This window comes from Mustela nivalis, assembly GCF_964662115.1.
Source record: "Mustela nivalis genome assembly, chromosome: 11".
NCBI classification, from domain to species: domain Eukaryota; kingdom Metazoa; phylum Chordata; class Mammalia; order Carnivora; family Mustelidae; genus Mustela; species Mustela nivalis.
Genome location: NC_139030.1, coordinates 12578425 through 12604726, shown reverse-complemented (window position 1 = coordinate 12604726; position 26302 = coordinate 12578425). Strand labels below are relative to the sequence as shown.

The following is a 26302-nucleotide window of genomic DNA, read 5'->3' as shown; positions in this document are numbered from 1 at the left end:
AGGGTTGCGATCCAAAATCGGCCCCAGACAAAACTGGACTGAAGCCATAAAATCGTAGTTTGGGTTTTTGGAAAGGAAGTCATAATTTGGGGGCAGGGGAGCCTTCCCACTTTTCAGATGTGACACTTTCTCTCCTTTCTCCCAGCATTAGTTTTGCCAAGCAGTAATTTGTCTCTGTGAGGCACACCTTTAAGAGCAGTTAGCCTCTGTCAGCCGCAGCCAAGTTCCGTTAAAGAGCCACACTGATGGAAAAAGCAGTGTACCTGGTCACCCGGGCTACGCCTCCAGTGTGCTTTAGCCATTAGCTGCAGGCTGGGAGCACTTAAAAATAAATCAGCCAGGTCAAGGCAAACATTAATCCTTGCTCCAGAGCTTGTTAATTTTTTAAGTTAATGAGCTGGAGCAGAAGCACTAGAATGTTCGCAGTCGGAAGCGCCCCACCCCCACCTCCTCCGCCAGCAAACCAGAGGTCAGACAGTGTATTTTCTGACCTAGTTGGGTGGTCGATGTCCCGAACTGTATGCAGCAGTTTCTGTTCTGCTGATCCTAGGCTGGCCCACAGAACTGAGCTCTTCTGCTGATTCACTGTCCCCCGCAGCGAGCTCTTGGGTCACTAGTGGGTAGCATTTCAAGATTTGGACTTCTGCAGGTGCCTCGGTGGTTCAGTCAGTTAAGCGTCTGCCTTTGGTTCAGGTCCTGATCCCAGGTTCCCGGGATTGAGCCTTATCCATCTCCCTGCTTCTCCCGTTCCTCCCTGCTTATGCTTGCTCGCTCGCTCTCTCAAATAAATAAAATCTTAAAAAAAAAAAAAAAAAGATTTGGACTTCTGCTCTCAGGAAGTTGACAAATACCTATTTCTGAAGCCCTGCACTAGGGTTCTGGGAAGGTGAACGAGCTTTGGGGCCATGTGTCAGCTCTAGGGGCTTGCAGTCAAGTGGGAGAGCTCTAAACTCGAGAAGGCAACAGTTCAGGGGGCACATGGGTACTGCAGGGCTGACAGAAGTGTAGAGGAGTGAAGGCTTCCAGGGATGGAGAGTCAAGAGGAGTTTCATTCACTTATTCAGCAAATATTTATTGAGTTGGGGACATTGTAATGGACGTTGGTAAAACTGCGTTTGAGTCTAGGATAAAGCAGATGCCAAGACAGTGATTTTGGAAAGTAGGATTAAGAAACTAAAAGAAGATCTGGAGAAAGGGCTTTCCAGACCGAGGGAATAGCAGGTGCCAAGGCCCTGGGGCAGCAGAAGCCCACTCCGGGAGAGTTAGTGCATAGGCCCCTCTCCACCTTCAGGTCTTGGCTGCAACATCTCCTCACCAGAGAAGCCTTCTCTTCATCCTCTCTCAAATAGTACATCATGTTTCACTTGCCTCCCCCACACCCTGCTTTTTTTTTTCTTGTTGGTATTCATGACATGATTTTATATTTTATATTCATTTTTGGTTTGCTTGCTTGCTGTCCCCAGCTAGAAAGTAAACTCTGTGAGATCTGGGACTTTGTTCTGTTTATTCCTATTTTTCAGGTGCCTAACATTTGCCTGGCACAGAGTAAATGCTTAGTGAATGCTGAGATGGCCAAATGAAAGGTTCATGTGGTTGAGTAAAGAGAAGAGGGGAGACAGTGGTATAAGATTCAGAGGACATAGATGGGAAGGAGGGAGCGCCAAGCATTTATGAGGGAATTGTGTGAATGCTCTGTAGGGACCATGCAAACAAAAGATGCACAGGGGCCTAAGAAATCATCTAGAAGGCGAACCAAAGAGCCCTCCGTGGGAATCACAGCAAGCGGTAGCCCTTCTTGTGCCTACTACATTGATCTTTCCTCTTTTCCTCCCCCTCGCCCTCCTTTCCTTTCTCTCTTCTATTTTTCTTCCCATGTTTGTTGAGCACTTACTATGCTCCAAGCCCCACTGACCCCAGAGATACAAAGAGGAACAAGACATGGTGGGATATTTGACTTCAGAAAGAGCAGTGGCCCAACCCAAAGATTTGGAAGGAGACATTCAAATGATGCCCAAATGTAGGGAACTGAATTATTTGGGCAGAAACTTGTATGTGTGTTCCTAGTTTTTCTTACAGCTTAGAGTGTTAACACTGACATCTGATAATTGGCTTAGAGATTATAGTTCTAGGAGTTCATGTCTGACTCACTAACGCTGATGGATGTGTATATATTTCTATAACTGAGAGTCAAATAATTATTATAAAGAATTAACGTAGCAGTTGGCAAATAAGATCAATGTAAACATGCGAAGTCAATTCACATGGATTTAATGAAAAGGCTATATAAGGATAATAGAAATACTTGGGCGTACTAGGGGAGGAGTGTGTTTGTGTGTCAACCTCTTTGATGGGACTTCGCAGGAAAAAGAATTGTGTTGTCTCATTTCCTTCCCCTCAGGAATAATCCCGGCTAATGGGAAGGTGAACGTGACAGTCAAATTCACACCACTCAAGTACGGGATTGCACAGATAAAAATGCAGCTGTGGATCTCACAGTTCAACTCTCGGCCGTATGAATGTGTCTTCACTGGAACATGCCGTCCCAACATGGCTTTACCGTATGGCTGCTTTGGAATGTCTTTGTTTCTTCCTAAAACTTTGTAAAAAAGATCTGTGTCTCCATGTCTTCCATTCTTTCTTTTATAACAAAATGCCATCAAAAACCATACTTAAAATGATGCACTTTCAGAAAATACTCTTTAAAGTCTAACAGTAATGCATACAATAGCTCTAGGCTTGTGTCGGTAGCTGTTCCTGCCACGAGGGAAGAGATGATCAAGAAAAGGTAGATGGAGGGATACTTGCCTTCACTGAACCCTGCTGCTGTGCTGGTTGATCATATGACCCGTTTTGACCATATGTGTGTATTATATATGTGTGTGTCACATGTATGTATATCCCTGACCCTATGTATTATGCTCTTCAAAAATTTTTTTAAGATTTATTTATTTGAGAAAGAGAATACCTACTATGGGGAAGGGCAGAGGGAAAGGGAGAAGGCATCTTAAGCAGACTCCGCGCTGAGCACAGAGCCCAACATGGGGCTCCCTCCCATGACCCCGAGATCACGACCTGAGCCAAAATCAAGAGTCAAACACTTAACTGACTGGCTATCCAGGTGCCCCCACTCTTTCAAATATAAATCATAAGACAGGAGCAGCATAACTATTTTCAAAATTTCATTATAACATTATAATGAAATGAGGGCCTGCTGTGTGTGGTGTCCACTGCAAAGCCCCATGGAACATGGTCCACCTGAAGATGCTCCCAGCAGAGGGACCAAAAGAAGTCATGGATCACAAGTGACTTCAGCATAGGGCAAAAATGAGAACGTGCCACATGGGAGGTTTTGTTGGGTTTTGTTTTTTAAGAACCCTCAGCATTCAAGTCTGTGTAAAGATGTGAAATGGGATTAAGTTTTACGTCATAAAAATTTTTTCCAAACCCCTATTTCTGTTTGAATGTGAGCTTGTATTTTTATATCCCAATGTACCTGGTTAAAATGGTAAGTTTTTCCCAATATTCATGATACTTATAAAAGCTGAAGGATGGGGGCGCCTGGGTGGCTCAGTGGTTAAGCCGCTGCCTTCGGCTCAGGTCATGATCCCAGGGTCCTGGGATCGAGTCCCACATCGGGCTCTCTGCTCAGCAGGGAGCCTGCTTCCTCCTCTCTCTCTCTGCCTGCCTCTATGCCTACTTGTGATCTCTCTCTGTCAAATAAATAAATAAAATCTTTAAAAAAAAAAAAAAGCTGAAGGAAAGCTTGTCACAGTTTTGATCTATAAAGAAATCTATAAGGAAAATCCTTATAGATTTTTGAAAATGATAAAGAAATAGCTGACCATTCCTTCTCTCCCCTCACACATAGATAAACCTCACATAGCACCCTCATTCGGCATATTATTATGTAGAGTAACATCCTTATATCAAAACATAAACTAACTCCATGACTCATTATGTATTTATATCATGATCTTCTTCCGAAAACTTCAAAGGAGCCTGAATCAACCGTAGGATGTTAGGGTGGCCTGCCGAGCCCAAATCCTGCAGGTGCTATAGGAGAAAGAAAATCATGCCAGCAACAAACACGTAGCACTGTATATAAATAAAAGACCGTAGTAATTTTTCTGCTATTTTCTGGTCAAGAAAATGTGATTTGCCATGCCACGTCACATGCTGCAATGTACAAATGACTTTTTTTTTATGCTCTATAATGTCAGTTTTATTTATGCTTTTAGAAATCTTCTTAGAGCACTTTGGAGTTCCAAATTTTTAATCATAAGCTCTTCTCTCTTGGTAGTATTTTATATTTTTTTTTGTTTCTTTTGGATATTCTTAATATGATTTTTCTTAAGAATAGATTAAATTTATGTAATAGAGTAAGCTTTCTTTAAGGGAAAACTGCTTATCTCCTTAAAATGGAACCTTTAAAATACTCATGCCAGGAAGTATTAAGTAAACCATGAATCTGAGTTTTAGCTGTGGTTATGTGGAAATTGTTTCCTATAGTCTTCTTTTTTTTTTTTTTTTAATTTGTTTTCAGCATAACAGTATCATTATTTTTTCACCACACCCAGTGTTCCATGCAATCCGTGCCCTCTATAATACCCACCACCTGGTACCCCAACCTCCCACTTTCCACCCCCGCCACTTCAAAACCCTCAGATTATTTTTTAGAGTCCATAGTCTCTCATGATTCACCACCTCTTCCGATTTACCCCAACCCCCTTCTCTCTAACTCCCCATGTCCTCCATGCTTTTTGTTATGCTCCACAAATAAGTGAAACCATATGATAATTGACTCTCTCTGCTTGACTTATTTCACTCAGCATAATCTCTTCCAGTCCCATCCATGTTGCTACAAAAGTTGGATATTCATCCTTTCTGATGGAGGCATAATACTCCATAGTGTATATGGACCACATCTTCCTTATCCATTCATCTGTTGAAGGGCATCTTGGTTCTTTCCACAGTTTGGCGACCGTGGCCATTGCTGCTATAAACATTAGGGTACAGAAGGCCCTTCTTTTCACTACATCTGTATCTTTGGGGTAAATACCCAGTGTGCAATTGCAGGGTCATAGGGAAGCTCTATTTTTAATTTCTTGAGAAATCTCCACACTGTTCTCCAAAGAGGCTGCACCAACTTGCATTCCCACCAACAGTGCAAGAGGGTTCCCCTTTCGCCACATCCTCTCCAACACATGTTGTTTCCTGTTTTGTTAATTTTGGCCATTCTAACTGGTGCAAGGTGATATCTCAATGTAGTTTTAATTTGAATCTCCCTGAGGGCTAGTGATGATGAACATTTTTTCATGTGTCTGATAGCCATTTGTATGTCTTGATTGGAGAAGTGTCTGTCCATATCTTCTGCCCATTTTTTTATATGATTGTCTGTTTTGTGTGTGTTGAGTTTGAGGAGTTCATTATAGACCCTGGATATCAACCTTTTGTCTGTACTGTCATTTGCAAATATCTTCTCCCATTCCGTGGGTTGCCTCTTTGTTTTGTTGACGGTTTCCTTTGCTGTGCAGAAGCTTTTGATTTTGAAGAAGTCCCAAAAGTTCATCTTCGCTTTTGTTTCCTTTGCCTTACAAATGACTTTCTTAAGGACATCACTTGAGTGGGATTTTTGCTTCCCACAGACGTGTTCTTAAAAACACAAGAGCGTTGCATGGAAGAATCACCACGTAAATGCAGGCATCCCCTCTTTCTAAACTACTATGTTTTGGTCGTCCAGCTGGAGTTTAATATCTTATTTAGTGCACTCCTGAAGTTTTCAAGGACTCCGTCTCAAGACCTGCATGTCTCCGCAGACTGCAGATAGTACTAGAACCTATGAGTTTTTTCCATCCAAGAAAAAAATTAGCCGGGCTATGGCATTCTCTGAAAAGTGTCACAGGTAGCTTTCTGTTGTTATTTTCAGAATGAAGTGTGTGAGGGACTTTACTCAGGTCCCACGAGTAACTCCTTAGGAAAATGTATCACTTTCTTAGACCCCTTCGTTTCCATTGTCAGCAGTTAGATCCTTTAAGGAAACTGTTCTGTTTTGTTTTTTAAGAGTTTCAAACATTTTTTGTTGTTCCCCAGTATTTATAGCAGAGGTGATGTCAGAAAGTTCTGATGAAATATGGGTGGAGGGCCCCTCCTGGCTCCCTAACCCAGTGCCTCCACTGTGCCCACCACAGCCTGTTGGTCAATGTGTATGTCACCAAAGATCACTTCTTTCAGGCCATTGACATTTCAGGATTCTCTTTTGTTGGCGATGTTAAGTTTGAGATGGCTGGCACGTCTCCTGTGCTGTGCAGTGGGGTCCATTCAGGAGATGTTCAGCAGATGGTTTGTGACCATCAGAATGAATTGAATGTCAGTGTATTCTTATTTCTGTAATATCAGGGACATACATAATCCTGCAAAGCAGGCATTCACATATTTTCACCTAAAGAAATGCTTCATAGCACCGAACATGAAGTAGTTCTAGTACATCCCATAATATGACTCCAGAAGCTTCTGTAGGCAGGCTAGTAGCCCTGTCTGTACCTACATATGTCCAGAGACTTTTCAGTTGCAGAAAAGATCTCAAACATTAGTCAGAGTCACTTGGGCATAGTCATTCTTTTATTAGAAACATACATCAGTGGAAGAACTTTTTTTTAATGCAGTAGATTTAGCTATTGAAAACCAACAGCTGGGAAACAAATCACGCTAGAGCAGGAGAGCATTTTCTAGCCTGTCATGTTATCTACTTGTTATGTTCTTTGAGAAGGTAAGGAGGAGCTGCCATTGGTAGACGATTTGGGCCTGTGTGATTACAGTGTGGTACACTCACATTGCATTCATTTTAGTAGACCACTGTTTTAGCACACAGATTTATTTTCAGTGTAGATAGACTCACTACTGGACTGAAAGTCATTATATTATCAGAAGGAATATAAAAATAGGAACCTTGTGGGACACCTGACTGGCTCAGTTAGCACAGAGCACGCAACTCTTGATCTCGAGGTTGTAAGTTCGAGCCCCATGTTGGGTGGAGAGATTACTTAAAAAGCCTTTAAAAAATAGGAACCTTGGGGTGCCTGGGGTGGCTCAGTCAGTTTAACCTCTGCCTTCAGCTCAGGTCATGATCCCGGGGTCCTGGGATTGAGCCTCGTGTCGGTCTCCCTGCTCCGTTGGGAGCCTGCTTCTCCCTCTCCTGTTCCCCAAATCCTAAAAAACAGTAGGAACCTTGAGTTGTTGGATTATATAGTAATTTAATATATGTTTTAAACTATAGATTAGAAGAATTTGAAAGATTAAATGCTCTTTCTAAGAAAGTGGACCATCGTCCAGAAAAGGCAGTGACACGCATACATTTTCAGCAGCTTCCACCAAAACTAAAGCCTCTGAAGATTAAGGTAACCTGGGCGTTATGCTCAATATGATGGAAGGAATGACAGAGAAGCACAATAATGACTTGTCCCTCCTGATCTTGGTCTCAGGAAATTGAATATCAGAACTTGAGATTTCCGGTAGATTTATCAAATCCATATGCCGTGGCAACTGTTTTAAACCAAGAACCAGGAAAACTGAAGATTAAAGAATTAAGAGAAGGTAACTAGCTGATCCGTGGTAAATCAGCCACTGGCAGAATAGGGAAGAATTATTGTTCGTCACATTTACTATTTATGAACAACAACAGCAAAACCCAGTTAGGTTGCTGTTATGTTTTGCCATTAGAAATGTGTTTTTGTCTTGGCAAATGATGCTGATTTGATTACTGACATAATCATTGTTTGCTCTTGCCCTCAGTTTTGGACCAAGGCAATGAGATTTCAAAAACAAGACAGATGAAGGAAGCACTCTTTGAACAGAAAGTCAGACAGGACACTTATGAAGAGATGGAAAATCACCTTAAGTGGTAAATATTGAGCAGTTATTTATATCAAGGGAGAGGACAGCGTTTTTAATAATGGCTTTTTATACATGAGACATGATGAAGTGTAATCGCTTTGTGCCCTTTGAAAAGTTTCATTATTTCCTCTCCTCTACTGGACCTGAGACGTTTCTCTTTAGCATAAATCACCATGACCAAACCATGCTCTTTCCTAAGTGTGACCACATAGTGGCAGACACAGAGTAAACTGTAGGAGACACCAGGACACTGCTCCCTACTGACCACTGCTGCCAGCATCCTGTCTCTCCTTTAGGGGCCCCGAATCTCGCCCCCCACCCCGACTCAGCCCCCTGTGCCCTGGGGTGTCTGCCCAGGTGCCTCTCGGGATCCCAGCAGTGCAGGCTGGAGTGGGGGAGGCTCTGGGTGGAGGTTCCAGAGCTCAGCTGTGAGACCTGTGTCCTGTTATTCTGTGGTTGAAATACATCTCTGTCCCCAGGTTTTTACCGGATCATACCAGAAGTATTCATGTGCCCAGACCCCACTAAAGTAGTAAACTTTAAAAACTCTTGAGCTGAGCTAAAAAAGAAACCCTGAGAAAGAGTTTTGGAGAGGCCACTTGCCCATGCCCCACAGACATACTTCTCAGGCAGAGAGAACACAACCAAACTCCCGGGCCTTCACAGATGTCCCCCATCCCGCCACCCTGCTTGCCCAGGGCAGTGCCCTCCGTGTCTCACAGAAGCGTCTTTCCTTCCACAGCAGCCTCTCCGTCATGGTCTGGCCCTGGTTAAATGCGAAGTACACCAAGTCACTGCAGATCATTTTTTAAAATACTCTTTCCCTATTACAAAAAATGGCCACACTGTCAGAATAAATGAATGTCAGTGTATTCTTATTTCTGTAATATCAGGGACATATATAATCCTGCAAAGCAGGCATTCACATATTCTCTCTTAAAGAAATGCTTCATAGCACCGAACATGAAGTAGTTCTAGTACATCCCATAATATGACTCCAGAAGCTTCTGTAGGCAGGCTAGTAGCCCTGTCATTGTAGAAAACCTGAAAAATACATATATATTTTTTAAGGGGAGAGAAGTGGGGGGAAAAAATCTGTAATGCATTGACTGCTGCCAACACTTTCCCTCTTTCGGTGCTTTTTTGTAGCGTGCCTGAGATCACATCCTCAATTGAGTTCTGAAGGCTCTGTCATTCACTGAGTATTTTCTTCCGGCTTTTTCTTATCAGAAAAAGAATTTAAACCTGCCAGTAACACCCACATACATTAGACAGCGGTTCACTAGTTGTTGACATTATGCCACATACACTTGCACTGTCTACACACACACACACACACACACACACACCCCTGCCTTTGAAGCATTTGAAAGTGAGTTGCAGACATCACAGAGCTTTGCTCTTCAAGGCGTTAGCACGTGGCTCCTAAGAACAAGGACATTCTCCAACAGTAGCCTCATCACCTCCAAGAAATCTAAAACTGACACCATAATATTAGAATCACCAGCCTCTCTGCACGTTTACCTAGTGGTCTCAATAATGTCCTTTCCATCTGGGCTTTTGTTTGGTTGGTTTTGGGAGAGGAAGACTCCACCATCCAAACAAAGGTCAGACCATTTGTACTTAGCTTCCAGGTCTCTCCAGGCTCCTTCCGTCAAACAGTTCTCCAGACACCCCGTCCCCTTTTAAAATCATAGCAACTGTTTATTTTAAACATGTGCCAGGCTCCGTGATCAATACATTACATACCAGAATTTTCTAAACTCTGCTAAAGTTCACAAAGCACACATTTCACCATGTTAACCGTTATAACGTGTACAATGCAGATGTTCTTATTGTATTCACAGGCTCATTCAACTGTCCCCATCATGCTACACTAAAACATTTGCATCACTCCAGAAGGAAACCCCATACCTATTAAGCAGTCACTCCCATTCCCTCTCCCCTCCATGTCCTCGGTCCTCTTTCTAGCTCTATAGATTTGCTAATGCCAGACATTTCAAGTGAATGGAATCCTACATACATAGGTGGCCTATTGTAACTGGTTTCTTTCATTTAACATGGGTTGAAGGTTCATCTGTGTCATAGCATCTGTCAAGACTTTGTTCCTTTTTTATGGCCGTGTAATGTTCCATTGCATGGATTGACTACATTTTATTTACTCATTTATCAGTTGGCAGACATCTGGATGTTTTTCACTTTTTGGTTATTGTAAAGAAGGCTGCTGTGAACATTTACATGCAAGCTTCTGTGTGAACACATCTTTTCAGTTCTCTAAGGTGGGGAATTGCTGGGTCATATGGTAAATCTATGTTTAGCATTTGGAGAAAGAGCCAAACTGTTGCTGTAGTCCCTACAACTTCTCTCCTGCGTGGCCCTCCTCCAGTTTCTCCACACCCGCTTTGGTTGCTGAGAATAGCAAAGACACTCCATCCCCAAACTGGCCATGGTATTCTGAAGGGCTCTGGAAGCTGGGTTTGTTTGTTTGTTTGTTTGTTTCCTCCCCAGGCAGGTGCACCTCGGTAGAGATCATATGTCTTTTAAATTTAGAAAAGACCTTGCTGAAGAGCGGCAAAGAGAAAACATCAAATATAAGGTCAGAGTCGCTAATTCAATGATACTGATTGCACTAAATAATTTGAATTCCTGCTATATGCAAGAGGCTACATGGTAAGAAGGAACACATAGTTCCGTTGGGAGGGGAGGAGGCTGATGACAAGTTAATTGTTAACCATAAATCAAGGCTGGCTGTAGATGTCACAAGAAACCGCTACTAAATATTGTGGGGAGTCAGAGGCCAGAGAGGAGAAAGAGCTCATCTAATTGAAAAGCTTCCTCCAAGACATGGTATGATTTTGAAAGGCAGTAAAGAGGACAAAGGCATTCAGTTCAGAGGGAGGGCAATGCCTCAAATTCAGGTTGGAGTTCTGGGTGTGGCGTATGCCTGTCCCGTGATCTGCAGACCAGAGAGTAAGAGGGACCCACAGACAGGGACCAGGAGTGACGCCAGAGCCAGAGCCAGACAAAAGTTCCAAGCCAGAGACCCTCAAGGGGAGCTGAGCAGAGAGAATGACAAACTGGTTGAGGGGAGGGGGCCACGGCTCGCTTGTCAAGGCAGCACCTGCAGATTCAGGGAGGGGAGGGGAGAGACGGGAATGGTGGAACTGTGCCACACCCCTGGGCTCACCGTGTGTGAGAGACCTCGTTTCCTGAGAGCAGTTGCGGGGGTTGCTGGCCCATAGTCACTGAAGCAGAAGATACTCATGGGCCAGAGGAGATAAGGCTCAGCTCCGGCTTCCTGTGTCAGGGGCTGGGACTTTGTTGGGAGGACTGGCAGAACCATCCTGTGTCATACTAGTCTGCTCAGGCTGTGGTAACAAGTACCAGCCTGGGAGGTGTAAGCAACAGAAACGTGTTTTCTCACTGTTCTGGAAGCCCAAGGTCAAGGTGCATGAGGGAATGATCTCTCTTCTCGACCTACAGACCATCTTTTCCCTGTGCCTTCACATTTTTTTCCTCTTTCCAAACTTCCTCTTAGAGAAGACACCAGTCACACTAGAGTAGGGCCCACCCTGTGACCTCCTTGTAACTTGATTACACCTTCAAACACTGTGTCTTCAAACACAGTCACATTCTGAGGTGACTGCGGGTTAGGATTTCAACATAGGAGTTTTGGAGGGACATAATTCCGCCATAACACATATATTTAAGCTTGGGATTGTGAGCTTCCCATGGTCAGTGCTACACGAAGTGGCCACACTGGGTGGGAGGGATTAGGGAAAAACATGGATCTTGTTGGATAGGAATCTATTTTTCTTCCTAGAATACATTTTTCTTACAGAATACAGTTTTCTTCCTAGAGCTTCTTTCTGATTGGATTCCAAATCAGATACTCGAGTAAATTTATCTTGTTTTTCTTTATTTTTTCCAAGAGAGAATGTAAAATGACTGCATTAGTAAACCTTAGCATTTAGGGAAGGCACGTATTAGATTGGCATTGAAATTTAGTTTGATTCTAGTTCTGTTTCTCTACATTGGATTTTAAAAACGAAACATTGAGTATTCTGTCCACCCCCACAACGGGATGATACTTTATAACCATTTTAGAGATGAAGGTGACACAAAACGTGGCACAACTAGGCAGGGCAGTGTGACAGCAAAGGCTGGATTGCCAGCCTTTGGTCTCCAGGGAACTCAACTGTGTTTGCCTTGCAAGCATGTTTAACAAGTGCTCTTTGTCTGTAAGATTCTGCTAGTGAATGAGCCACTGTCCCTGCCCTCCAGAAAGGCACAGTCCACAAGGGGCACAGAAATATTAAGAGATGATTTAAAATGTGCCAAGTGCTGTCACTGAGGGGCAAAGAAGGGAAGGGGATCGAATGGTTCACAGGCATCCCGCTTAGGTATAGGCTGGCGATTTTTTTTTTTTTTTTAAAGATTTTATTTATTTATTTGTCAGAGAGAGAGTGAGCGAGAGCGAGCACAGGCAGACAGAGTGGAAGGCAGAGTCAGAGGGAGAAGCAGGCTCCCTGCGGAGCAAGGAGCCCGATGTGGGACTCGATCCCAGGACGCTGGGATCATGACCTGAGCCGAAGGCAGCTGCTTAACCAACTGAGCCACCCAGGCGTCCCAAGGCTGGCAATTTTAACCCAGTGAGCCACCCAGGCGCCCCTATGCTGGTGATTTTAAATGAGATCCCAAATACAGAAGAGAAGTTCAACTTGAGACATGTTACACATGGAGGGCCTGGAGGGCATCCTGGTGGTGGCTACAGGAACAAGTATACCTCAGTAGAGAGGTGGAGAGTAGACACAGAACAGCGCCATGGCCTGGGGAAAGTTTAATAGAGTGAGAAGCTGGTAGCTCCAGGTGGGAAAGCCAGAGAACCTCATGATTTGAGGGGAGAGCAGCAGATAGCAAAGGAGCCAGAAGGAGAAATGGTCAGGGATGTCAGGAGAACCGGGTGACACTGAAAAAGCAGGCAGGGAGGGATCCAGGATGGTGGGGCCCAAGAAGTACATGGTGTGTTGGACCACTTAGAAGGCTTGTTTGGCCGTGGCGATAGCCATCCCGGGAGAGAGGTGGAGACGAAAAGCCAAATGGCCATGGCTCAAGGAATGCAGGGAAGTGAGTGGCTGGTTTCTTGAGAAGCTGAGATGACCAGAAGCGAAGAATCAGGGCATGGACCATTCCAAGGGGATGTGGCATCAAAGAGGAGGTTTCTAAGTTGGAAAACTCCAGCATTTGTACGCTGAAGGCAAAAAACAACCGCAGAAGGAAGGGCTAAAGAAATTTGGGAAGAGGCCCTGGTCGGCGGGGAAGATTGACCTTGAGGAAGGACATGGTGTCAGGCTTGCATGCCGAGAGAGGGCCGTTGAAGGCTGCATGTGGCCTTGTCCTTCTGGGTGTCCCGGGAGGCCAGGCCGGCTGTGGAGATAGCCATGAGCACTGGCTGGAGAGAGGCCTGCAGAGAGGAGCTAGTAGTCACAAGGGTAGCCAAGGAGAGAAGGAAAGAAGACTTCATGTGCTTAACATCACACTGGGCCCCTGAGCCCCAGTATAGTTTGGCAGCAAGTGCTGAGAGACCCTATTCTATGTGTCTGGGAGCTCTCATCAGGCAGCTGAATCCTGGCGGGTGACCCAGTGGCAAGGAACACCTGAAGGCCCAGGCCATGTGGCAGAAAGCTGAGACAAGGGAGCTGGGCGGGGAGATGGGGGTGTGGGGAGGGCAGGGAGTAGAGGGAGTGGGAGTGGGCAGGATGATGGGCTTTTACCCAGGAGATGGTTGATGATAGTAAATTTCAAAACACATCATAATAAATAGAGTCTTCATATAAGACCTCACCCTCCTCTCTTTTCTAGCTATCAACCTATTTGCTAATCCCTCCTTTAAGATGCTATTTTATTTTATTTTATTTTTAGTGGTAGTGGAGGTCTGCGTCTCTTCCCACAAAATCTGTCTTTTGAGGCTAACATCCATAGCCTCAGTCTCAGACTCAGCTCCCTGATACGTGCAAATCAGAGCTAGACAGCTCACCACCTGGTGTCAATAACACAACTCTCTCGTTTCTTCTGTTAATGTGGGGTTTGGAATAGATTGCTTCCAGTTAAGTCTTTAAATCTGATGGCAAACAGCATACATACAAGCCAAGCTAGATCTGGAAGTAATTTAACAAGTAATAAAAACCACAGATAGGTAAAAACTAACAAGCTTTTGCTGTGGACACAGTCCCTTTTTCCATGGAGGCAGGTGTATGCAGACACCAAGCCAAGCCCAGCCAGCCAGCCTTCCAGGGGAGTGTGCCGTGTCTCCTGGGTAATGGGCCAGAGAGCTCCAGGGTCCTGGGGAAGCAGGAGGTGGGGCAGCAACCTGGGAGAAGACACTTACTCCAGGGAAAGGGCAGATCCCACGAGAGGGGAGGACTTAGGCACCTTTGTTAAACCCCGTACTGGGATAATCAGCTCTGAGGAGGAACTTGAAACTTTAAGTTCTTTTTTAAATGAAATCTCCACACTCCCGTGGTTACGCGGTTTCTTAAAATCCTTCTGGTGAGTTTTAAATGCTTTGGAAATGATTTCCAGAGCCATTGTCCCCTGGTTATGGAAAGAAAGCTCTGGGTCCACTCAGCTGTTAGAACCCCCTATGTTTAAACAGTGAGTATGATTATAATGAGCCCTTTAACTCTCTGTCACCCATTCCCAGCCAGAACTTCGTGTGTGGATGTGACTGATCCTTTGATAGGTTTCTATCAGCTTTAAAGAGATATACAGTTGTACGTGTTTGTCTTCAATTTTAATATTTTTGGTGATTGAAAAACCCAGATAGATCGAGGAGATCCTGTTTTGGACGAGGAATTTCAGCGCATCAAGACAGAAGTCCACCAGAAACGGGTTGTTCGTAGTCTAGACGAAGTGGGTAACTTTCCTTTATTTGGGAGCTAATTATCAATAGCCCTTTATATTCTTCTTTTTAAAACACTAAACAATTTTATAGAAATGCTTTTACCAAGAGATATTTACTAAGTTAAAATTTGCATTTTAATTTTTATTTTCAGAGTGTTTTTTTACTATATATTTGCAAGTGAAGTATCAAAAATCATGATGTTTCCCTTAAAATTAACAGCATTAAATTCTTTGGCTCCTCCTACTTTCTCTTTCTTGGTCTTCTTTTTTGTTTCCCTTTGCTCTCTAAGCCCCTGTCTGCAGGTCCTTCCTGGTGGGTCCCTGAGCCTATGTTCCTTGCCTCCTGCCCTTGGTGGGAAGGATTCACAACAGGAGGCCAGAAGCTAGAGATTCTCAAGCTCTCCTACAGATTTGGGACCTGGGAAAAGCCCTCTTTGTTTCTGTACCTCAGTCTCCTCAAACATAAAATGGGGACAGTGGCTCCTTTACCTGAGTGTACTCTGTCATGTGATAGTGTCTAGTTAAAACCCCAATTTTTAATTTTAACAATGAGACAATGCGAGAGACAGAGAGAACACAAGAACAGGGTGAAGGGCGGAGGAAGAAGCAGACTCCTAGCTGAGCAGGGAGCCTAATGGGGGCCTGGATCCAGGACCCGTCCTGGGATCATGTCCTGAGCCAAAGGCAGATGCTTAAACAACTGAGCCACCCAGGCACCCCTACACTGTCAATTTGTTAAAACCCAAATTTCAAATTTCACTTTGGGCTCCCAACCCAAGAAGTATTCCCTATACTGCTACATACACTAGGAGTGTAGAATAAATGTTCATTCCATGGTGAAACAGATAAGTCATAGGTTGATTTAGGATCAGGCTCTGAAAAATTTTTATTAGGTGCTCCTACCTGGAGTTAAATTTAAACCTAAGAAATGCCTGTGTTCTATTTTCACAGAAAATCAAGGAATTCCATCCTAATTTTGATCCACTCGTTAATAATACCTGGGTCAACAGGTTCAGGGCACAAAAGCGCTTTCAGCAAGCTGCACGCAAGGTAAGTCCCAGCACCAAAGGGAAATTTTAATTGGCTTAGTCCTCAGCACAAGAAAATCGAATGAGTTTTTCTAACAGTTTTATTGAGATATAATTCACTTACTGTAAAATTCACTCTTGTAAAGTATACATTTTAGTGGGTTTTAATGTATTTACACAGTTCTACAGCCATCAGCACGATCTAACTTTAGAACATTTAAAAAATTTTATTGAAGTGTAGTTAGCATACAATGTTATAGTAGTTTCAGGTGTAAAATATAGTGATTTGACAATTAATTTTAGAATAAATTTTTATCACTGCAAAGAGAAACCTGGTTCCCATTAGCAGTCCCTCTCCATCCTCCAGTCCTTGGCAACCAGAGATCAGCTTTCTGTCTCTATGGATTCACCCTTTCTGGACATTTCATAAACATGGAATCATAGGGCACATGGCCTTTTGTAACTGGCTCTTTCACTCAGCTGGTTTTCAAAGCTCATCATGTGGTAACCTGTACCAGTACTTCATTTCTCTTTTATGGGTGGATACAGTCCCATCATCCCATCGTGCACATACGCCATATTGTATCTTTTCGTCCGCTGAAACGTTTGTGGTGTTCTCACTTTTTGGTCATTATGAATAATAATCTTATGAACATTCCATTCGTGTACATGTTTGTGGACATGTTTTCAGTTCTCTTGGATATATACCTAAGAGTAGACTTGCCCTGTCATGTGGTAACACTAGAACATTAGAACTTTGATCAGTTACTTCTAGAGAGAGCAATCGCGAATTCCTGTGAGATCTAGTGTCATCCAGGCTTATGGCTTTCCCTTCAAGATGTGTCATCTCATTTCACCCTCATGGTGGCTTTCCACCCAACCCATTAGAGCCTCCAATGGCTTGCTGTGATCGGGATAAAAAATAAAAGGTGTCAGTGACTCCCTAGTCTAGCTGCAGCCATACCTCTTTAGCCTAGCCCCACCCTCCACCCCGCTCCCTACCTCTATCTTCTGTGTGGTCCCAGTCCTCATCTCCCAAACACACCAGCCCGTTCCCTACTACAAATGTTGTCATGCTTCACCTGAGGAGACAGTCCGTCTCCTCTCCATGTGCATACTTGTCCTGTGGGCCAGTATGAGCCCACTGAGCCATCACCAAGCCAAGGTGCCTCTTGCTTCTTATGCTGCTGGTAGATCCCTTGTCCCAGCCACTCGAGTGCAGCTGCCTTGCAGAAGAGAGCCATTCTCAAGCAGGGGAGAGTCATGCTCGAGGCCTGGACTCTGGAGCCAGGCTGCCTGCCCCTAATTATTCTTTTTCTTTTTCTTTTTCTTTTTTTTTTAAGAGAGAGAGTGTGAGAGAGAGCGTACATGTGAACAGTGGGGAAGAACAGAGGAAGAGAAGGAAGCAGACTTCCCATTAAGCAGGGAGCCTGACACGGGGCTTGATCCCAGGACCCTGGGATCATGACCTGAGCCAAAGGCAGCCACTTAATGACTGAGCTACCCAGGATCCCCTGCCCCTAATTCTTGATGCCACTAATGAGCTTTCTGATCTTGGACAAGTTCTATAACCTCCATTAGCTTCCTCCTCCTCCATAACTGAGGATCACAGTAAGACCTGTCTCGGAGTTGTTGTGAACATTTAACTGGGCGAATATGTATAAGGGCTCCAAAAGTTTATAAACTTTCTCCATTGAGCAGTGTTTTCAGCCTGGACTGAGGACAGTCTAGGGGAGAGGCAGAGCTCACTGATCAGTGACCTGCGCACCAGCCTCCAGGGTCTGGCGGGACCCTATCCCTGCTGAGACTCTGTCTGGGTAGGCTGCTATGTGCAGAACAGAGGTGGCCACAAGGAGCTCAGTGTGGGGAAGGAAGTGGTGGAAAGAGGCAGGGCAAAGCTGTGCTCTAAGGGAGGAGGGCACAGCTGTTGACAATGGGCAAACAGCAGCGATACTGGCCAGGCTGGCTTCTCCATGAGTGCGACCACCTGGCCTTTCTGGGCTGAGCTCTCCAGGGTGATAAAGGTATTGTCAGCTGTTTCATGCTTTGCTCTGAGCAATGGCTCAGTCTTTCCCTCACTTCCCAGGTGAGTCAGATCAAGGTGCAGATACATCCCCAGCCTGATGACTTCCTGTCATCTCTCCACAACTCAGCCACAGCCCCGTCATCCCCTGCCTAGACCAGTGTGACTCTCCCTGCCTTCCCTGCTTCCAGTCCCCGCCGACAGCAGCCACAGTAGTATTCCCGAAGCCAAAAGGCGAGGGTACCCCTCCTCCGGTAAAACCCTCCAAAGTCTTCCCATTGCAACTGAAATGAAGCATACAACTTTTTTCAAGGCCACAGGCCACTCTTCTCTCTGTCCCTTAGACCTGTCTCATTTGTTCCTGCAGCAGGATCTTCCTCTTTGCTATTTGCTCTGCTCTGAATTCTCTTCCTCAGATCATTCTCTCCTCATCATTCCAGTTTTAGATCAAACCTCACCTTCTCAGTGAGGTCTTCTATCATTACCCTTGCAGCAGTGGCCAGACCACTCCCCTCCCCACATCCTCCCCCCATCATGCCCTCGGGTGTGTGAGCATGCACGTGCACACACACACACACACACACACACACACACACAGTTAGAATGTCAGTTCGGTGCAGGCAGGAACAACCGCATCTGATAAGCCTTGAACAGAACTGACCAGGGCATCAGCACGTCATACTATTAATTTGTTAAATGAGAGCCCCTTACAGGATGGAAAGGGCTATTAATCATGGAAGGAATGGTCCCTTTGGCCACAGCTCAGAGCACGGGCACCAGACCCCTCCAGTAGCACGCACTCTGAGCGCAAAGCACGTGGTATACATTTAGCATTGCCCATAATCCACAAGAACCACCCATTTATTTGGTCCCTCTGCTCCAAAAATAACACAGTGGAAGCATTGCTATTCAGATACACTGAAAAGAAGCAGCGTGGAACTGGTCATTCTTTCCACTCTGGAAATAGAAGAACAGGGCTCATAAATTGGGCGAAACAAGGCCAGATGACAACTTAGTCTTCTTTTTTTTGTATTCAGGCAAGTCAACATGGCCGAGACCTTGAAGTCCCCGTGGCCTCTACCTAGGGCAATGCGCCACGATCCCTGTGAATTCCGACTTAGAGCGCGGGCCTCAGCCCTTAGCTGTGGTTGGGGAAAGGGAATCAAACTGAAAGACAAAATGAGTGAATACTTTGAAATCATCCCTTCTAATTCCAGGTCATGATTCACAGAAGATTAATCAGTATGCTGAGTGCTATTCATAACATGGACAAAGAGAACATACGCAGAAAACTGAGCCAAGGAAGACAGTCAATAATAACAGGTAGAACACAGCTGCCAAGTGCAGTGAAGCTTCAACCCTAGGGCTTCTGAGCATGACATCCTGTATAAGGCGTTTAGCTGTGCAGAGGTAAAATATTTTTGTAAATCACATCCATTAGTTTTTTTTTTTTAATGGCCACAGTTATGAATCACCACAAACTTAAGACTTTAAACAAAACAGATGTATTATCTCACATTGCTGGAGGTCAGAAGTCTGAAAACCAAGGTGTCAGCTAGGGCTAGCTTCTTCTGGAATTTCCAGTGAAGAGTCTGTTCCAGGCCTTTCCACATCACTCTGCACCCTGCTTCAGCTGTCACATCACCTCCCCTGACTTTGGCCCTCCTGCCTCCTCCTCATATGGGTCCTGTGACAACACGGGGCCACCTGGACTACCCAGGACACTCTCCCCATCTTCAGATCTTTAACTTGATCATACCGGCAAAGTCCCTTTCGCCATGGAAGGTGACAGAGTCATAGCTGCAAGGGATGGAATGTGGACATCTTTGGGAGAGGACCACCATCAGGCCTACCCAGGACATAAATCAGACCTCCAGGCCTGATTGGATTTGGATGAAATGCCTACCCAAGTGAGAGTCAACCAGACTGGCCGACCTAGCCAAGTTGTGACATCTATGGAGTCTGGCCATGGTTTGACCTCTTGTTTTGTGTCCTCAGTTCTCTCCTGTCACCAGAGAGACCAGGGTGGTCAACATTCATACTTGTTAACTGACTGGATACATCTAGTGTTGTCACAACCTAGCATTTGCACATAAAGCTTTTTTTTTTTTTTTTCCGAATAGACTCCATGCCCAGCATGGAGCCCAACACAGTGCTTGAACTCACAACTGTGAGATCAAGAGTTGACTGCTCAGCTGACTAAGCCACCCAGCTGCCTCACACATAAAGCTTTTGACCTCGTACAATCTTTGCTAACTTAAAGGAATTCCAGTCCTTGGATGCCTGGGTTGACTGGGCTATTGGAAGCACACTCTCAGTGGCTTTTGGGCTAACATCAGCATCTTCTCTTCCCCAAGGCTCATCTGCAGATGCATGGGCAGGCCCCAATCCTTCCAAACCCTGCCTGCCCTCCCTAGTGGGAGCCCCCAAACCTGACTCTTCAGTCTTCCACTCCTTCAAGACCTAGATGGATTTTTTTTTTTTCCAAAACATTTTATTGCATTTTAATCCCTTTCCCCCTGCCTTCTTCTTTGGCCTGACCCAGTGCTGTTTATTGAATCCATCATCGGGCAAGGACTCACTATTCATCACAAAAAGGGGTGGGCAGGGATTCACCACAGGAGGGTCTTCCAAAGGGGTGGGTTGGGGGACAGCAGGTGTGAGACTTGGGCTCCTGCAGAGGACCAGTAGTCTGTCCAGCCCTGGCCTGCGGACACACTTGACAGCCGCTGGGCATGGCATCCAGCAGGACCCTGTCCCTCCTCACCGCAGACAGTGCCCCTAAACAATGGCTGGGCCCAAGACCCCCAAGGCCCCAAGGGAAGAAGGAGCTCTGGTGGCCCAGGCTCAGGTCTTGAGCATCCGCTCCTCATCTTGTCCCCTTCAAAATCCAGATGCGTATTTTGTTTCTTGTAACCTTTTTTTTTTTTTTTTTGCTCTTTTAGTTATACTTTCAAAAAATTTCTCCTATGTTATTATTACATCCAGTATTATGTTTCTAATGAAGAAACGCTTGTTTGAAATATTGTAAAATTCATCTGTGAATTATGTATGGACCCCTGTAAAATGTCTTCATGTGTTTTTTAATGCAATCTTTTTCTTGACTGATAAGGACAAAGAAGATTCATTAGAGAGCCTTTCATGGGGAATTGTAGTTTTTTTAGGAAGTGAAAAATAAAGCTTTAAAAAGGAGAAGGGGTGGGTAAAGAACAAAAGAAAATTAGAACTGGGCCCAGATGCCCATAGACATATATATTCTTTCCGAGCTGGCATGTGACAAGTGCCCACCGATTGGTGTATGGCAGATAGGAAACTGAAGACGGTGGTTTCACACAAAACTACTGTAAGAACTTCCCCCCAATACTCTTCTGTTCCCCCAGACAAGAATGCCTCCAGATTCCTCCTGGCTCCGGTCAGTCAAGATAATTATTCCAGTCGTTTCTCTGTATCCCCCAAGGAAGTACTGCCCTTCGCCTTCCCGTCCTACAGTCCTCCTCAGAGCTCCAACGAGTTGGTGGGTGCCATTGGGCTGGGGACTGGGGGCCGGGCACGATCAGAGGGTTGTTAGATGGCGGCAAGACTTACTTCAGGCTTTGTCCCTTTGCTTCCTCCTGAGAGGCTCCCTGAGACACCTGTGCCCAGGGAGTTGCGATCACTGGGAAACCTGAGATCATCTAGATTCACCTGTGCCGAGCTCCGTGGTAACCTGGGCTGGGTGCCTTCCAACCTGGAACCCATCAAAAAGCCCCTCCTGACAGCCCAGGAACTGGGCCTGAGAGCAAAGGGGCAGATGGAGAATCCAGGAGGGCCCAGTCTAGGGAGGCGGGCTCTGCTCAGCTGGACGCTTCTGCTTTTTGGGCAGATGGAAAGTGTCTGAAGTGCACTTGTATCAGTGCATTTACTCTTCAGCAAATTTATGCGATAGGTTTATCATCTTACCAACGAGGAAGAAACTGAGACACAAGGCCACATGGCTGGTAATAAAATGTTTCCTAAGCTGATGTAGCATGTAGTTAGCAATAAACAGCATGTTTAAATTGATGTTGAAAGCACACACGTGGGGCGCCTGGTGGCTCACTCAGTTAGGCGACTGCCTCTGGCTCAGATTGTGATCCTGGAGTCCCAGGGTCAAGCACCGCATCTGGCTCCCTGCTCGGCAGGGAGTCGGCTTCTCCATCTGACCCTCCCATCTCCTGCTCTCCCTCTCAAAAAAAAAAAAAAAAAAAAAAAAAAAAGCACATAGGCAAATTAATTTTTTAGTTTCAAAGAATGAACTTGCCATGTACATCCTACATCGTATATTACACATCACAAGTTAATCTACTCGAGAACTGCAGGACCAACTTTAGAAATTCCATGGGTTTTCTGCATTAGATCATCAAATGACCTAAGACATCAAACTGTGTAGTTCCTAGGAAATAATAAATCTATGATTCTCAAGCATGGATAAACACACTTAATAATTAATGGGGTGGAGGGGCGCCTGGGTGGCTTAGTCAGTTAAGTGTCCCAACTCTTGATTTGGGTTCTGATCATGATCTCAGGGTCATGAGATTGAATACCATGCGAGGCTCTGTGCTCAGCAGTGAGTCTGCTTCTTTCCCTCTCCCTCTGCCACTCCCCTCTACCACCACCGCTCACACCCTCTCTCTCTCTAAAACAAATACACCTTCAAAAAAAAGATTCTCTGCCTCTGCCCCTCTCCTTCCCCACTCACAAGCACATTTTCTCTCTCTAAATAATAATAATAACTAACAGGCCAGAAAGGGTGATAGTGATGAGTAGATCACTGTGTTGTGTAGCCTGTCTCATTATTTTTGAGTAGTTCCCATCTTACACTTTCATTTGTTGCCTTAGTTCTACAAAGACTTCTGTGGCTTGTGGTTGATGAAAGATGGAACAGTCAGCACTCCTGTCTATAAAGAGTTTTGTAACTCATTCTATACTTTATTTCATCAGTTCTTTTTATATTTAGCAGCTTTGAAATCAATAAATGTCATATAAGCAATGTGTATTAGCAATGCATCATATTAATTTAATGATGATAGATTAGGCAAAATACAGTATTTATTGAGGGGTCCGTAGTATGTCAGGAGCTGTTCCAGGTTCTCTGGGTGACCAAGGCAGACAGCAGGCAGGAAAGTAGTGCTTTGGAGATGAGTCCCCATGGAAGGGACTTGGATTGGACAGGGAGAAGGAGAGCAGCTGTCCTGGACTAAGGCCTCAGCTGGACTCGTGAGGAGCCCCGAAGCTGGGATGGAGGGAGAGGACCTGGCATTTCTACCTTTGTTTCAACTTGTGGTTGGTGGCAGGCTACCCTAGAAGGGGCACACGACCTTGAGGGAGTCAGCTCCCTTCAGCCAAGGCAGCTCCTGAAGAGGGCTGACCCCTAAGAGTGTTTCTGTCAAAGGACTCCAGAATTCTTTGAAGCCCGCAGGGGATTCTGGGTGGCACGTGGCAGCAACCACAACAGCAGAAAATTAAAAAAGGATCCCATCCACTACAAGATAAGGAGGAGAGGTTGGTCAGCACAGCCTCCCTGCCCCACACATCGGGTGGAACTGAGGTCATGGAAAGTTTATCAAATGTTTCTCAGCAGAAGCACAGCAACTTTTGCTCGGTGTTGATGATGTGTCAATGTTTTTGAATTCCCGCATTTTAGGCTCCTGATGGCCTTGGACCAGTTCCAATTAAATCTCAAGAAACTCAAATCAAGCAGAGTTTTTCCTTCTTCAGTCTGCAGGTCAGACCCACCATACGGTATCAGTTAATAGGTTTCTTGTGACATGAACAAAATATTCTTGAACTTGAATTGTACCATTTTATTATTTTTGTTCTGTTGTAGATTATACACCATAGCATTCTGTGTGTATTCTTCTGCTGTTATTTTATGGTATGTGTGAGGTATAACATATGTGGTTTCTGGAAACCAGGATCTTTACTCTGGATATACGATATATTATGCATTTGCAAAACTATCCGAACAACATGTGTTAGAAACTTTAGGGAACACAAGATGAAGTGAACAAAAATTAGTTGGCCTTCCTTGACATATAGCCACTCCCTGTTTTGAAAATGTAAATATTTGGGGGCACCTGGGTTGCTCAGTGGGTTAAAAAGCCTCTGCCTTCGGCTCAGGTGGTGATCCCAGGGTCCTGGGATCGAACCCCGAATTGGGCTCTCTCCTCAGCAGGGAGCCTGCTTCCTCCTCTCTCTGACTGCCTCTCTGCCTCCTTGTGATCTCTGTCCATCAAATAAATAAATAAAATCTTTAAAAATAAAAAAAAAAAAAGAAAAGAAAAGAAAATGTAATATTTCAAATCCACCAACCAGTGTTCAGTGTATTTCCACAGGTAAGCCCTGTGGTAGAGGAGAGTTACTGCAAATGCCCAGCATTTATTCAGGGACCCAGAGCAGGGCCCCGGAGTGGGGCTGGGACTTCTCCCTTCAGGAAACTCCAACATATGCTTATTGAAAATTAGATCCCTTTAGTCAGTGACGGTGTTTAAGAACATTCTATCAGTTGTCTTCTTCGACCTCAGGTTCCTCAGCTGTACAAAATTAAAGGCTATCAGCCTTTCTGTGTCCAGAAGTCGTCAACAAGCTACAAACCTCAAAAGCTTGCCCGAGCTCTGAAGCAAGGGGCCGAGGTAACACATCTCCACCTTTAAGAGTTGCTCTCACACTTCCCCTCTTGTCCTGGCATCAAGACCAACACACTGGGGCTCCTGGGTGGCTCAGTAGGTTAAGCCTCTGCCATCAGCTCAGGTCCTGGTCTCAGGGTCTTAGGATCAAGCCCCACATCGGGCTCTCTGCTCAGCAGGGAGCCTGCTTCCCCCTCTCTCTCTGCCTGCCTCTCTGCCTCCTTGTGATCTCTCTCTCTGCCAAATAAATAAATAAAATCTTAAAAAAAAAAAAAAAAAGAAGAAGGCTAACACACTACTTGGTCCCTTAACAGGATGAAGCCACGATCATAACCCTACCCAAGCAGGATGCCGCACCTCAGCTCCCCAGCAAAACCTCAGTCTTGGGCATGAAACCACCAGAGGCCTTAGCCGTGTCTCCAAATTATGACCCGCTTTATATTTTTGTAAGTGACAACTGACAGAAGTCTCTCGTGTTCTATGTGTGTCTATCTCAAGACTTACTTTATGAGAAAACAGAGGCATTAGGAATATTTTTCTGTCTTTGGAGTTACAAGTATGAAATGGTATCTCACCTTTGGAGTTGCTTGCCAGCATTTATCGGGAAAATATCAGTGTTTCTGTCCTTTTAACAATTCCAGCATTTGTTTATGTTTATGGCAATAGCTTTATGGTCCTTTCTAATTTCATATAATTATACATATGATACGTGTGTGTGTATATCTGAAGCTATCTGAAATACATACATTAGAAACTTTAATATATATTAAATCATAATTTTATATGATATATTTTATATTATATGTTTATATAATATATTGTATAATATAATTATAAATTATAATAAAATATTATTATTATATATGTGTGTATATATACACACATATATAGTGTTAAAAAAAGAAGAAACAAACAAACAAAACAAAACAACGGAAAGAGAAAGTAAAATCAGCCTAAACCTCATTAGTCAGAGCTTAATCAATTCCTTATTCCATCCTTGGGCAGCACTCCCCTTCCATACTTGTGCCTCTGATTCCCAGATTTGTCGGTTCCACTTTGTTTCTGTGGCCACACTTAATTAACTTCCCTGTAGCACATCCTAACCATGCCACTGTCCTGTTCTGCATTCTTCACTGACTCCCCATTTTCTTCCAAATTAAGTCCAAGCATATGGGAGGCCAGCAACATAACCACCCCCATTCTCTGCACCCTTGCGTAAGTCTCTGTTGAACTTGGTGCACTTCCCTCCTTCCCCAGGCCCTTGCTTCTGCCTGTCTGCCCTCATGGGGTCCCCACTCCCACCCTTAAAGTTCCTGCTACCCAAGTCCTAAATGAATGGAACCCAGACAGGGCACCTGATGAGGTTCTTTGTAACAGTGGGCTAATCAGTGAAATGCCACAGTAGTTGCCCAGGTTCTTTTTTTTTTTTTTTAATTTATTTTCAGTGTAACAGTATTCGTTATTTTTGCACCACACCCAGTGCTCCATGCAATCTGTGGCCTCTCCAATACCCACAACCTGGTTTCCCCAACCCCACCCCCCCACCCCTTCAAAACCGTCAGATTGTTTTTCAGAGTCCATAGTCTCTCATGGTTCACCTCCCCTTCCAATTTTCCTCAACTCCCTTCTCCTCTTCATCTCCCCTTGTCCTCCATGCTATTTGTTATGCTCCACAAATAAGTGTAACCATATGATAATTGACTCTCTCTGCTTGACTTATTTCACTCAGCATCATCTCTTCCAGTCCCATCCATGTTGCTACAAAAGTTGGGTATTCATCCTTTCTGATGGAGGCATAATACTCCATAGTGTAT

General features: G+C 44.6%; 1 protein-coding gene across 5 annotated transcripts in view; it reads left to right on the top strand.

The window, feature by feature from the left end:
• The window catches only part of CFAP221 (cilia and flagella associated protein 221), an 86894-nt gene that overhangs the window by 39004 nt on the left and 21588 nt on the right, over positions 1-26302 (top strand). For 4 of the 5 annotated variants that reach the window (XM_082689829.1, XM_082689830.1, XM_082689828.1 and 1 more), the window contains exons 8-19: positions 2399-2558; positions 7274-7394; positions 7479-7590; positions 7789-7897; positions 10399-10486; positions 14713-14802; positions 15745-15843; positions 19062-19167; positions 21225-21358; positions 23507-23587; positions 24387-24494; positions 24803-24934. In XM_082689829.1, coding sequence (XP_082545955.1) covers positions 2399-2558; positions 7274-7394; positions 7479-7590; positions 7789-7897; positions 10399-10486; positions 14713-14802; positions 15745-15843; positions 19062-19167; positions 21225-21358; positions 23507-23587; positions 24387-24494; positions 24803-24934 — 1340 coding nt within the window. The remainder of the gene's footprint in view (positions 1-2398; positions 2559-7273; positions 7395-7478; positions 7591-7788; positions 7898-10398; positions 10487-14712; positions 14803-15744; positions 15844-19061; positions 19168-21224; positions 21359-23506; positions 23588-24386; positions 24495-24802; positions 24935-26302) is intronic. The other variant, XM_082689831.1, reaches the window with a different exon arrangement.